At 44.3% G+C, this 14,467-nt stretch overlaps 2 protein-coding genes across 2 annotated transcripts; both read left to right on the top strand.

Annotated features, from left to right (window-relative positions):
* The first annotated feature begins 1,683 nt into the window (after window positions 1-1,683).
* Window positions 1,684-4,627, top strand: LOC133891625 (probable prolyl 4-hydroxylase 6). The gene is made up of 7 exons (XM_062332354.1): window positions 1,684-2,093; window positions 2,176-2,233; window positions 2,334-2,438; window positions 3,472-3,529; window positions 3,625-3,800; window positions 3,894-3,954; window positions 4,108-4,627. Exons 1-7 carry the CDS (start codon window positions 1,699-1,701, stop codon window positions 4,413-4,415), a joined length of 1,161 nt encoding a protein of 386 aa, XP_062188338.1. The 5' UTR covers window positions 1,684-1,698; the 3' UTR covers window positions 4,416-4,627.
* A 516-nt stretch (window positions 4,628-5,143) lies between these two features.
* Window positions 5,144-6,952, top strand: LOC133891626 (uncharacterized). Its single transcript, XM_062332355.1, has 2 exons — window positions 5,144-5,922; window positions 6,818-6,952. Exons 1-2 carry the CDS (start codon window positions 5,654-5,656, stop codon window positions 6,855-6,857), a joined length of 309 nt encoding a protein of 102 aa, XP_062188339.1. The 5' UTR covers window positions 5,144-5,653; the 3' UTR covers window positions 6,858-6,952.
* The last annotated feature ends 7,515 nt before the right edge of the window (window positions 6,953-14,467 follow it).

Raw genomic sequence — 14,467 nt, 5'->3', positions numbered from 1 at the left:
TTGTCTTCCCTCCTCTGCTCTGGTGGTTAGGTTAGCTGCAAAAACCCTACATTGTGCATAGTGATGGATCGGAGATGTGGTGGCAAGCAGTTGTTCAGCGGTCGGGGAGGTTGGCAGTGGAGCACCACGGAGGGGAGGAGCGATGGTGGTGAGTTGGGGGATGACGCCACCAATGTGTATGAGTCTGTGACCAAAGGGAAATTTTTGAAACAGGATGTGCACATACCGGTTATCTGGACCTGCATATTTCGTGTAATCTTGAAGCAAACTAAAGAAAAGTATTGAAAAAAGGTAGAATTGTAAATGTATATGTCGGTGCAATCATATTCTGGTGGGATGCTGTAGTTTTACGGTTTTATTAGCTACAATTTTTTGGTTTTTTTAATGATGTGTAAATATTCTAATTTTCTATGTGTTTATTTCGGTAGGATGGTCATACTTTTTGGTTTTCTAATGTTTCGATTTTTATGTATATTTCTAGTGGGATGGTCATACTTTTTAGTTATTTTGCATGATATGTAAATATTTCAATTGTTTATAAGTTTGTTCAGGTGGAATGATATTTTTTACCATTTTACTAAGTTTACGAATCTCAAAACACACAAAGTAAGTGTTACGCATATCGGAACTGAGTTGCATCTTTCGTCTGCGAGTGCTGAAGCGAACTGCCGCAGCAATGGGACGTGATGAGCCTTCTCGGCTTCTTTCCCTTGAAAAGAAACCAAGGCCACCACCCAAAAAATAAAGAAAAAGAAAAGAAACCAGGGCCAGCACAGCAATGCTTTGCAGTTGAGCAATTCTTCAAGTAGTATGGCACTTCGGCGGGAAGACACTTGGTGTATACAAGGATTATTGCATTACAACTATAACTATGTAGTCTAATTTCAACCTCTAATTGCAAAATCGGGCACCTGACACCGCTCAACTATCAATATCAGGTATTCTATTTATTATGAGTTTATTTGGTGAGCTTTCATGATCTAAATTCTTCGGGGAACTAATTCTATGAGAAAAGTGATTATGTGTATAAAAAGTGATTTTCTATGGTAAATTCTATGTAGAAAATTATTTTGTATAAAAAGTGAAACAGAGAAAGTTATTTTTTTAGCTTCTGATATCGAGTTCATTTTAGAGAATCATTTCTACAGAATTATTCTAAGTGTTGAAAACTGTAAACTGCCATTTGACAAAACTTTCACGGGTTAATTCTGAGAACTAGTCTAGTAGCTCTACTAAATAGACAGTAAGTCTAAACCAATTCTACTCTAATATGTGACCGATATGACAATGATTTTACTAAAAAGAAAGACGCAATAGTTGTAACATAAGTTTTAGATGACATGAAAACACCGTAGCTAAAAAAAATAGCTCCAAAGGCACAAAGTATACGGTTAACTTTACTGTGCAAACTTTGACCGTCTTTTTTCACGCTATACGTACTTAAAAGCATACAGAATTATTAAATATCGAATAGAAAAGTCAACGAAGCGAGGGGAGAGAAAGCACAGCTCCAAGCTGCCAGAGGAAAAAAAAAAGTGAATAGGTCAAAAAAAATGTTACAGTTAGTACAGCAGTAGCAGATCTGATTTTACCGCTCCTCCTTGTCGCCTCCGGTATTAGCCAGCCGTCTGGGCAGAAACCACGAGCCCGCGCCCCTCGACCAGGCGACCAGGCGAGCAGGCCAGCACGCGTTCCACCATGCCGTGGCCACCAACCGGCGACCGCGCGAGTGAACCCAACCCAACCCACGTCCGGTTCCCGCGACAGCCGAAAACCCCGGCGCCGACGCAAGAGAAACCCACCGGAAAACGCACGCCGGTCAAGGCTCGAGCGTCGGTATATTTACGTGCTGGACCGAAGAAGGCGAAGTCATCACGGTCACGCATGCCCGCGTCAGATCGTCGCACGCGTATGCACGGTTGCACTACTGCTTCTCTTATCGCCATGAAGCTCCGTGGCGTGCTGCTCGTCCTCGCCGCCACCGGCGTCGTGGCGGTGCTCCTCCTGACGGCCGACGACGATGACGCCGGTGCCGTCGCACCGGCGCCTCCCTTCAACTCCTCGCGTGTCAAGGCCGTCTCGTGGCAGCCAAGGTACGTAGAGGCCAGAGACGTATATAAGGAGCGAAGGACTTGTACCAGGGTTCTTGACGACGTGGTTTCGTGCGCTCTGCAGGATCTTCGTGTACAAGGGGTTCCTCTCCGACGCCGAGTGCGACCACCTCGTGAAGCTGGTGAGCAACTCAGCACCGTGGCGGTGATATGCCGGTAATCGATCGATGGGGTTGCATGCGCATGTATCTGATAGTGTGGCCGGTGGTGAGTGATGAGCAGGGGAAGAAGAAGGTGCAGCGGTCCATGGTGGCGGACAACGCGTCGGGGAAGAGCGTCATGAGCACGGTGCGCACTAGCTCCGGCATGTTCCTCGACAAGCGCCAGGTACTGCACGAGTGCTGGACACCTTGTCTATTTTTTTCTTCTAAATCGGATACTCCGAATTTAAGTCGAATTCTAACACCTTTGTTCAATTCCGGATTATATTTCGTGTGTCCAAATTATTTTTACCGAATTAAACACCTGAATTTGAGATTCGAATACTTATGTACGTGTAAAGGTAGGGACTGGAATGTACTATAGAGATATGAAGCCACACATACACGGTGACATGAATTTCCTGTGGCCTGACCGACGGGGTCCGTAAAAACAGTTACACCCGTCGAAACAATTTGAATTCATTTGGATTTAGACGAACTTTGGTCGATTTTTGATATATTTTCAGGTTTTGCCGAGATTTCGAGCATCTCAATAAAAAAAAATCAATCAATTTTGGTCACATTTCGGCAAGAAAATCAAATCGTTAAATGTGTTCGATCGGTAACCCTGCAGCCTTTTTCCATTCTACCTCGCCTTATCTTGGTTCAAACTGGGGCCATTGTGACGATCTCTGAAGCCTGGACGCCATCTTCCTTCTGACTTCTGACGCCTCCTACCTGCAGTGGTCACATTTCCATGTTCCAGAAACAACCTTCTCTTCAATTTCTCTGACCTCCCTCGTGTCCATGGCTATTGCAAGGTCAATGCGACTACTCACCGTTGCACGGTCGCAGTGCCAATTACTGAACATTTAGATCACCACCAGTGGCTCTTAATCTGATGGGGCAACCCGTAAACATCCAGGCCGGCGTCAGTCGCTGGACCACTAGTGGTCATGGCTGCTCTCCTCTCTGCACAGCAGTTACTAAGGGATCAGTAGCCATCCATGGTCCATGGCTGTAGCAACTGATGCTTCCCGGCACAGCACCCAGTGGCTGCAGGCAGGACCAGTTTTGGTAGGGACAGGCGGACAGCAGTTAGACATTGGAAACAGCAATGGCTAGGAATTTGTCCCTGAATTTTACAATGGAATGGATTCTGCAGTTCTGATCACTGATGATTGATACATTGCTTCTTTTCTTTATTTTGTTTTGTGAAGGATCCAGTGATAAGTAGAATTGAACAGAGGATTGCAGCATGGACATTTCTTCCTGAAGGTGAAGTAGCATATTCAGATCGCTTGCTTCTGTTTAGAATGTTCGTTCAGGGAGCAACCTTTTGACATGTAACCAACCGGTGATGGTTTCATCAGAGAACGCTGAGAACATTCAGATACTCCGCTATGAGCACGGTCAGAAGTATGACCCGCACTTCGATTATTTCCACGACAAGGTCAATCAGGCGCGGGGAGGACACCGGTACGCGACGGTGCTCATGTATCTGTCCACCGTCGAGAAGGGAGGCGAGACCGTGTTCCCCAACGCCAAGGTACCCAGCAGGTTTTATGTTCTTGGCGTCTCCCCTAGAAGTGCATTAGGAATTACTGTGACATGCTGACATTGCCAGTTCAAACTGATCTAGGGGTGGGAGTCTCAGCCCAAAGATGACACTTTTTCTGAGTGTGCACAGAAAGGATTGGCAGGTAATGTTTCATCTCACAATGAAACACTGAAAATCTGGAACCTTTCAAATTGTCACAGTTTGTTACATGTCTGTCTGCTTGAGCTCCTCTTCTCAGGAACTGAGGCATCGGACTCTGAAGTCTGAAACTTACAAGGTTGATTGCTTGTTGCAGTGAAGCCGGTGAAAGGTGACGCGGTGCTCTTCTTCAGCCTTCATGTCAACGGCGTTCCGGACCCACTCAGCCTCCATGGGAGCTGCCCGGTCATCGAAGGCGAAAAATGGTCTGCGCCTAAGTGGATCCATATCAGGTCCTATGAGCATCAGCCGATCCTGGATGGGACCGAAGGATGCTCCGACAAGAATGAGAATTGCGCGCAATGGGCTGCAGCCGGCGAGTGCGCGAAGAACCAGGTGTACATGGTAGGCGGCGAGGGATCGCCTGGTCAGTGCCGGAAGAGCTGCAAAGTCTGTGATTCGTAGACTGTTCTGCATTTTATTTCAAAATGCAATGTGGGCATCACTAGCAGGATACAGACTTGATGTGTACATAATTAGAGAAATTTTCAAGATGAAATGAGGCGGTATCTGCGTTTTCAGGCAGTGAACAGTAGTAAAGATAGACGCTTCTTCTTCTTGTGTTTTGAAACTGTCAAATTTACTGCAGGTGCAGATGAAGTAACTTTTGGTATTTACTGATGCAGTAGAAATGGAATCTACCCTGCGACTGGCAGTGGCAGCAATGCAACTGTATTTTCCACTTTAATTTTGTTGGCTTGCATAACAGTGGATTTCAGGACAGCCAGTGTGTCAGGCTGTCTCAAAAATAACCAACTCCTTTGGCCCTTTCCACAATATAGAAGTTATGTGCACTTTCTCTCCTGCCTCAGCTTGGCTTTTTGTTTAAAGAAACTTTGTTTGCTGCAAAAAAATGTTGATAAATCACTTCTTTATAAAGAGTTTAGAGCCTAAATGTTTTTCAACTAATTCAACTGTCAGTGGGTTTTCAGTACAATGTTTTCTCAGGCCTGACGAGGAAAGTGTAATTCATGTAGTCAAGATAAGGATAGTGGCATTTTTTTTACAGAGGATAGCGACATATCACCTGAAAGTAGCAGCATGGAGAAGTGCATTTCTTGAGGGCGCTTCTCACTTTGATGCTACTTTTGGGCCTCACTTTACCAGTGCAATCTCTCATCTGTCATGCCTCCACCTAGATTTACTCAAAGATTAGTTCTCTCCTTTAGTTCTTTATTCTAAACACTTTCATGTAATCTAGGTTATCCTCTAACTTGGTTGTACTTCAAGTATAGCCAAGGAATAGTCATGGACCAGACAGCATTGCCAGTTTGCCACCTTAAACTCCTGTTCATTCTCTCTATCACTCAAAGATCCAACAGGTAAGAAATCAAAAGAGAAGGAAGGGAATTACATAGCTCAAAAAGTAAAGGACATATGGCTGGCTTGCTTTGCTTCTGCCCTACTCCCCAACATTAGACCCTTCAAAAGCACATCAGAACCTGCTGAAGAAACAAGAGACTCTGAAGAAAAACACAGCAAGAAACTTACATGCCACTTCCTCTCCACAATATATTGTGCTGAGATTGGTGGCCTCACATTGAAGGGTGGCGTTGCACTTGCATTGCACCACCCTATGAACAGCTCATAGAGGGGTGGTGTCAGTGGCAGTGCAAAATTGCAAGTGAAAGTAGGGTAGTATTATGAGCAGGGTGGCCGGGTCTGCGAGGCGGGCATCGGCGGCGGCATTGGCCATCCTGCTTGGGGGCCTTGTTTTGGTGTCTTTGGTGGTGGAGAGAAGCGCGAAGGTGTCATCTCCGGTGAGCCTTGCTGCAGTAGGTGGTAGGAAGATGGTGATCGGAGTCAATGGAAGGTTGCCTTCTCAGAGGACGCTGGAGGACTTGGGAGATGATGACACATTCAGCAGCATCAAGAGGAGGGTGCCCAATGGACCGGATCCAATCCACAATAGGTACCATTCCCATTTCTTGCATGCAAACATGGCATGTGCAGATGTGCTGCTCTTTATTCTTCTTTTGTTTCAACAAATTCGGTCTGAATAGGAGGAGCTTGAGATGATTTGCATTTTGAATCAAGCTTATATCTTCATGCCATTCTATGGATCTTTTGAGAATCTTTTTTAATACCAAAATCCAATTCAACCGTCATGCCCTTTCACAGATCTATTAAGATTCTCATTTGACACCAAATGCCGTTAAAGCCAAGCAAGATGATATATAATTCTGTTGCCATGCCATTCCATGGATCCTTCTAACTCGTCTACTGAAATAATTTATTGTGGCAACTCTTTTGTTTAGTATAGAAGACCTTAGTACTGTATTCAGAGCTCCTTACTGTTTTTGTCATGTATTTGGTTTAGACTAAACCAAAAGTCATAACGTACAATAAGAAAAGTTTGCTTAAATACTGATTTCAGGCCTATTCTGTTTCAGTGTGTTTACTATATATTTTGTTGTAACTAAATTTAATTTTTTTTAGCATAAGTTTGCAACAAAGATAGTGAGATGGTAACATTAAAAGAGATGATCACACAATCTGTCTTCATTACACCAAGACTTCCCCTGTTCCTCATGATGATGCTACTAGTATGCTACTAAGCCATTAAAAGAGATCTATTACTCAACTCTCTTAATGAGTACACTGCAAGCACTTATCATACTTGAAATGGTTAGGCAACAATCATCAGAAGCGGTCAAACAAAGTACACCCTACTAGGCCATTGTTAACTAGCTATTACTTATTCAAAAGCTCAAGTATAAGTCACCTTGAACACAACACTTGCAGGCTGTTCCAATATTTTTCTCTTCCTCTTGTTTCCAAATGCTCACAGTTCTGCATTCTTCCAGGGGAGCTGGAGAGTCAGGAAGAGCACCAGGCCGAGCATAGGCAGCACGCGCGCCCGATGAGTGGAAGTTTCCGAAGTACTTGTTGTGGATCTGATCATTGTGTTGCAAGAAGAAACGCAAAAAAACACAGGAGCTGAATGCATTTGTGGTGGGTCTGGCCGGGATGCTTGTGTAACTAGGGGAAGGTGGCCTGTCATGTTCTAAGCACTGCTATTTAAGATGATTTTAGTCGTAAAACAAAAGTCATTCTACTGATGGTGGTTTATAAAGAGTAAAGAGAGCACTGTCATAAAGCTTCCTTCTCACAAAAAAACAGGCATCAAAGGTTGGGCAGAGATGTGGGCAAGAGCTCCTTTGTTTGCTTTGCACATGTTTGTAGTAGTATTCATCATTTTTTTCTTTCTCCTATTTGTTGTATTGATTTGGAAAGCACATTGCAAGTTGCTATAGAGGAACAGGTAAAGATAAGGTGACCAATAATTTCCAGGCTTTGTTTCTTATCTTGTGATGAGATGTGAAATTAGTTGTGGTTTGTGCCCTAGCACCAAGGAAAAGTAGACCCACTTGCTAAAGATGCTTTTGATTTGCCAATTAACATGCTCCGCTTGCAAATAACGTTTTCACTGCAACAAAAACATGTTGAGGCTTAATTGCCCGTTGATTGCTTTTAAAAGATAAAATCTTTCCTGCAAAAAAAAAAAGATAAAATCATGTCAGATTTCTTAAGAACATCAATACCAATTCTTTTTTCATATTTAGTTTTCAGAAGAGTTATATGTGCTTTGCAATTTCCCCCATCCTAAAAAAAAACAGCCAATAAATTTACTGCAGTAAACAAGCACGAATCATGCATAGTAACAAGATAAAGTGGAGATGGAGAGCTAAAGTGTCGACGGTTGGTGAATCGTCAATCTCACGAATTTGTAGAAAGAGTATAGGATGCTTTCAGTAGACGAATCACATAGCACATATAGAGTTTTATATAAGTTCAAGCCTCTTTTATGATAATAGCCCTACGTTCTGTTGGTCTTGTGTTAATCTCTGAGTCTATTTACAACGGGATTTTTAGCTAGCGTAGATAGATATAAACCTAGTCGAAGGGCTCCCTTCCCTTGTACGTAGTCAGAGAGAGTTGCTAATACAAATTTGAAATACATAAGGCTCGAGGGTTCGGAGCTCCTGTAAGCTTGAATGACTTCACTTGATATGATTGGGCTCGCCCTCCACAGGGTTCCCTAGCTCTGTATATATAGGGGGTCATTGTATGGCTTCAGGAGCCCTTTCTTATCATTCTTAAAGATAAATTTCCCTGTTTACAAACATCGTGAGCATATGCGGGCATTTCTATACGTCCAGGGATTTCCTTCCCAGGGATAGAGATATGTCCCGAGAATGTAGGAAACCGTAGGGTATCCAGGTATGGTAGTTTTATACTATCTATTGTCAAACCCCCTACCATTACGTGAAATGAGGCTTCAATGGATCAAAGGCTTAGTTAGCAAAGATAAATGTTTTAACCGACCGCATCCTCGACTATAACTCGGGTTCCTAGAAAGGATGGTACGTCTAACCGAGTTCTTGGAGTCCTCAAATCGTCTATCTGGGATTCTGAATATTTTTGAGTACTTAAGCGAGCTCCTAAGAAGGTATTCCCTTAGGGTAGAAATTCCAATTCATCCGATAAATATCGTCACAATCTTTTGAAAGGACAGGAAGAAAACACTTGTTTCTGACAGGATTTAAAATTTGAACCATTGTAGTAGAGATTTTGCATGGTGGTGAAGATATTCTTTACGTGACAAGAGATCATGATGACACTTGGGGACTGCATGAGTATGATGAAGTAGTGCTTCGTTCTTTCTGGGATACTATTCCAACTGTCCCGCGTGCATCAAAGAATACTCCAAGTATTGAATGTGATGAGATACCGCCTCTTTGTTTGTGCAAGCATGCTGAGAAGACATGATTTGTTGGTTGGATAACACTTAGTTTACCATGAACCATTATGCGGCCACACCAGCCGTTCAACGCTCTAAGACAAAGAGCCACAGTCGCCCCATGACCCGAAGGCCTTTATAACCCCTGGGTGGTGAGCTCTTGCTGCTTCAACCTCCAAACTTAGTCATGGAGTCTTTGTCCTCATCTAACTCGTGAGAAGTTAGGGTTAGGATTTCATCACCATAGGTCCTCCGCCTTCGCCACCAAGGTCCCCTTTTAGCTCCATCGCCCTCCCCATCTGATTTCGACTCCATTATAGAGGTTTTCAACATCTCTTCGGATGAGGATGAGGAGGTGGAAGAGGAAGTGGCGACTGGCTCCGCTGCCATCGAGGTTGACCAAGACAGCGAGGCTCAAAATTGTCCCCAAGCCAAGAGGACGTGGACTAGGATCTCTTGGAGGAAGAGATATAGGAAGAGAAGGCGGTTGCTGAGGAGAAGGCAAAAGCTCCCACTTCATCCTCATCCTCAAGTGATGATGACTTCGGCGATGATGACGCATGAGGAGAAAAGAAGGGGGCCAAGGCTTCCACTTCTTCCTCATCCCCAAGCGACATCGATGATGACGGCAACGGAGAAGCCAACTACTTCCTCATCTACTCTGGGCCCTTTTGATCTTCTCTTTCTTTCTCTTTCTACACGACGTCGAGTTAGAATGTAGGGCTTCTTTTGGATGTACATTCTCTTTATCATGTATGTAAAAAGAGCTTGAAATCTTGTTAAATGAAAATCCTACTTCTACTACAATGTCTGTGTATGAATGTGAGTCTTCATGAGTGCAAAAACAACAAACATGCATCGACCTTTGAGACGTTACTTCTGATTAGTTTAGGAATTTCGCAGCCACTTGTTGGGATGTACACCATGGATATGACAATGAGTAGTATAAAACTACCGTACCCGGATACCCTAGGGTTTTCTATATTATCAGGGCATATCTTTATCTCTGAAAAGAGAATTCCTGGACGTATGGAAACTGTCTGCAGATGCCCATGATATCTCGTAAACAGGGAGATTTATCTCTAAGAATGATAAGGAAGAACTCCTGAAGTCATATGATGAGCCTCTATATATAGGGAGCCAGGGAACCCTGCAGGGGGACAAGCCCATCGAAATCAATTGAGTATTCAATCCTATAGGAGCTTTGAACCCTCGAGCATTCTGTATTTTAGATCTGTATTAGCAACTCTCCTTGACTATGCACAAGGGAGCCCTTTGACTAGGTTTAGATATATATAGGCTAGTCAAGAACCCCTTGTAAATAGTCTCAAATATTAATACAAGACCAACATGACGTAAGGCTATTATCCTAAGTAAGGCATGAACCTGTATATAACTTTGTGTATGATTTATGATTCGTCTACTAGAAGCATCCTCTACTCTTTCTATAAGTTTGTGAGATTGACGGTTCACTGATCGTCGATAGCTAGCGCAATCTATGGGTATTATGACAAAAGGCATTGAAACTTCTACACACGACATGCTGATGGTTTCACCAAAACTTGCACCAAGGACCGACTTCTCGGATGAGGGATTCTATGAAAACTTCACCCCCTTGACCGACGACAAGCTAGCGATCGACTGGTGAACCTCAATGAAGACCTTACTGGCGACGACTCCAGTGATGAGGTAAGAAGATTTATGGACCAGTGCACCAAGGATTATGACATCGTGTACGGACCGCTCGGTTGCCAAGACAGTCGCAAGAGCGACGATCGCCGCAAGTCGGGATCCTCTCCCGCGACTTTCAACAACATGGATTGTCGAAGTATCTATCTAAAGAATTCCTCCGATGACAAATCAATAATGGATCTAGTCTCCTCCTCTAGTGGAGATTACCCCCAAGAAGTCTTTGCCATTGGAGACAGGGATGCCAGTCCAGTTGATCATGATGATAACAATCCCGCAAACACATGGGCCCCTACCGATTTGGCTGCGGGAGACAATGGCCAACCTCCACTGATGACAGCCCCTTAGATCCCAAATTCTAACAGAGTCTGGGATCTAAAATCTTTTGACCATCAGCAGGGAGCTTAGCGCTTCAGATCTGCAACAATGTAAAGACTACTCCTTCTGCAGGAGGCCCTCAAGCGACCCCACAATGCAGATTTGACCACCCTCGATGGCAAGGGTTTGATCAACTCGATCACCAACCTGACCAAGGAAGCTATCCTCCAGGCCGAGAACTCTCATCTTTCCGCTACCACGAATAGCTCTAATCGAGGGAAGTCACACACTAACCCTTCTCGTGGGGACTCAGATTCAGAGAAACACAATCCTTGGAACAAGACGACCTGGGAAGACAACCGAGCGCCTAGCCACCGCAAGACCTCGCCGATCAAAGACCACCCCATCAATGATCTATGCGAAGTCATTAATCGGCAAAGACACTCGAAGACCCCTAAGGAATAATTGACCGCTCCTCATCAGTCTAATCAAAGGATGTCTCGATGTCACTTGAGTCGAAGATAGGGCAGATCTTCGACCCTCATTGGTAGAACGCCTGTGGCTACCCGGACCACGCAAGGCGCCGCCATCAACGAGTGCCAGGACTTCACTCTAAATCTGCAAAAGGTGAAATCACTGGCTCAGTTTTGGCCTGGGTCAATCATGAAGTAGAACGAGAATACTAATACTGTTGAGTTCCTCTAGATTTATACTACGGCTATCCAAGCGACTGGTTGGAATGAAAATGTGATGGCAAATTACCTCCTCACCACTCTTGAAGGGGAAGCTAGGACCTGGCTGACCAACCTACCGCCGACAATCTACTCATGGAGGCAGCTCAACAATCTATTCCGAGCCAACTTCTAGGGTACCTACGTTAACCCCGGTACAAAAAATGATCTCTTCCATTGCGAACAGACAAAAAAGGAAACCTTGCATGAGTTCATTTGCCGCTTCAGCAATACCAAGAACACCATACCCATGATAAATAACTATGATGTCATCCAAGCATTTACTCAAGGGGTTAGGTGCAAACACTGCATCAAAGACATCACCAAGAAGGATCCTGAAACAGTCAAGGAACTCATGAAGATCGTCGACCCAAAGCTGAAGAGGTGCTCATGTTCATCAAGGAGAGGGACCAGGGCATCAAACACCCTCAGCTCGGACTGAACAATGATGTGGCAAAGAACAAGCACAAGAAGAACTCCAAGGAGGGTAAGGGCAAAAAAACAAAGTTGATGAAGTTTTTGCAGATCTTCCAAATACACATCCTGACAAGCGCTCTGGCTCATCTCGGGGCAAGACTTACAAGCAGAGCACTAGTGAACGTGATGGCAAGCCCTGGTGCAACTTCCACCAGATCAATGGTTAGAACCTCCATCAGTGTCGTATTTGGCAGAAACTGGTCAAGGCTTAGATCAACAAGGTCAAGGGAAAGAAGACCCAGGTCATGACATAGAGTAGGGACTCCAACTCTAGAAATAGCGAGGATGACTTGGGTTTGATGTCCTACCAGCCAGGAGAGATGACCATCGACCAAGGGTCGTCAGGCCATCAATTGGCCGAATGTCAAAATCTCCTTTGGCCAGGATAAATACCTTGAAAACTTTGTATGGCCAGGTCGCTTCTAGATAATGGTCGAGCCTACGATTAATAATTGCAAGGTCTCCTGTGTGCTTATCGATGGAGAAAATTCTTTGGATATCCTTATCGTAGGCGCACTCAAAGCGATATAGATCTCCCAATTTGCCATCAAGCCGGTTAAACAAACCTTCCATACAATAGTACCCCGATCTTTAGCCACGCCCATCGACTAGATATCGCTCCCTGTTAGCTTCAGGAAGCATGTCAACTTTCGAACAGTGAAGATTCTATTTGACGTGATCAACTTCGAGATGACGTATAACGCCATCTTAGGATGACTAACCCTAGCCAAGTTCATGGATGTTGCGCACTACGCCTACTAGTGCGTGAAGATTCCAGGACTCGAGGAAGTCATTATCGTTTGGGGCTACCCAAAGGTAGGCATTCGTTGCAACAAGCGGAGTCTTAACATGGCGATGTAGCACCAACCTGACAAGGAGACAAAGAACTCGTGGCCTAAGGCGGTCGTGAAGTCTCACGGTGAAGTCAAAATGGTTCCTTTGGACCTGGCGGAGCCATCCAAGACTATTCGGATTGGCTCTAACCAGGATCCTAAATTGGAACTCGTGCTCATCACCTTCCTCTAGGAAAACACCGATGTGTTTGCATGGCAACTATCCAACATGCCTGGTATCCCCAAGGAGGTGGTCGAGCACAAGTTAGCTATCTAGCCTGATGCAAAGCCGGTCAAACAGAAGCTCTGGTTGTTCGCACCCGACCAGAATGAAGCGTTCAAAGAAGAAATCGAGAGGCTTCTATAGGCATGATTCATCAGAGAGGTGGATCATCCCGAGTGGCTCGCTAATCCCATCATGGTTAAAAAATCAAACGGCAAGTGATACATGTGTGTGGAATTCACCAATCTCAACAAAACTTGCCCAAAAGACGCCTTCCCCCTACTACGCATAAATTAGATAGTCGACTCCACCTTCGGGTGCGAATATCTAAGCCTTCTTGATGCTTACTCCGATTATCACCAGATCAATATGCATCTAGAGGATAAGGAGAAAACATCCTTCATAACTCCTTTCGAAGTGTATTGTTATGTCAAAATGCCCTTTGGATTGAAGAATGCTAGCGCAACATACCAATGAGATATGCAGATAACTCTCCATGACTAGATTGACTGAAACATCGAGGCCTACATTGATGATCTCATCGTTAAGACTAAAAAGAAGGAAGATCTCATCTCAGACCTGCAAGGAACCTTCAATAATCTATGCAAGAATTGAGTCATGCTTAACCCAGAGAAATGCGTGTTTGGAGTCAACGCAGAAAAATGACTTGGATACCTAGTGTCATACTAGGGGATCGAAGTTAATCTCGACAAAATAAAGACCATCGAAGAAATGCAACCCCAAAGGTCAGTACGAGAAGTTCAAAGACTAACTGGATGCATAGTGGCTCTTAGTCATTTCATATCCCAACTCGGAGATCAATGGCTTCATTTCTTTAAATTATTGTGCCAACATGACAAATTCGAATGGTCCAAAGAGGTTGATGAGGTGTTCAAAAATCTAATGAGGTATATTTCTTCCCCTGTGCTAGATGCTCCCAACCCAAATGAAGATCTTTTGTTATATATAGCGGCGAGACCACGTACCGTAAGTGGACTATTGGTGGTGGAAACAGAAGTGCCCGACAAGCGTGAGAAGAATCAATGACCGGTGTATTATGTCAGCAAAGTACTCCACAATCCCAAGGAGCACTACCTGTAAATGCAGAATATGCTATACATGATACTGATGGCATCTCACAAACTAAGGCACTATTTTCAGGCTCATAAGATCATCGTACCATCAATATTCTCACTTGAAGATATCCTCCACAACAGAGATGCCATTGGACGAATCACTAAGTGGGTTGTCGAGCTCGGGGAATTCGATGTTCACTTTGTACCTCGGATAGCGAATAAGTCGCAAGTACCCGCTGACTTCGTTGCCGAATGAAAGAACTCGATCAACCCCAGGACAGCTATAATGACATATGGACTCTTTTCTTTGATGAGTCACTTATGCTCCAAGGCACAAGGGCTGGAATCATACTTATCTCTCCCACA

Source organism: Phragmites australis, chromosome 14 (assembly GCF_958298935.1).
Source record: "Phragmites australis chromosome 14, lpPhrAust1.1, whole genome shotgun sequence".
Classification (NCBI taxonomy): Eukaryota; Viridiplantae; Streptophyta; class Magnoliopsida; order Poales; family Poaceae; genus Phragmites; species Phragmites australis.
This window is presented reverse-complemented; position numbering and strand designations above follow the sequence as displayed.

Excerpts from the sequence above, each read along its gene's own strand:
- LOC133891625 (XM_062332354.1), top strand. The coding sequence starts at position 1,699 with ATGCCGTGGCCACCAACCGGCGACCGCGCGAGTGAACCCAACCCAACC. Across the intron at positions 2,234-2,333 it reads GCGACCACCTCGTGAAGCTG|GGGAAGAAGAAGGTGCAGCG; the intron begins GTGAGCAACTCA and ends AGTGATGAGCAG. Across the intron at positions 3,801-3,893 it reads CCGTGTTCCCCAACGCCAAG|GGGTGGGAGTCTCAGCCCAA; the intron begins GTACCCAGCAGG and ends AAACTGATCTAG.
- LOC133891626 (XM_062332355.1), top strand. The coding sequence starts at position 5,654 with ATGAGCAGGGTGGCCGGGTCTGCGAGGCGGGCATCGGCGGCGGCATTG. Across the intron at positions 5,923-6,817 it reads CCGGATCCAATCCACAATAG|GGGAGCTGGAGAGTCAGGAA; the intron begins GTACCATTCCCA and ends GCATTCTTCCAG.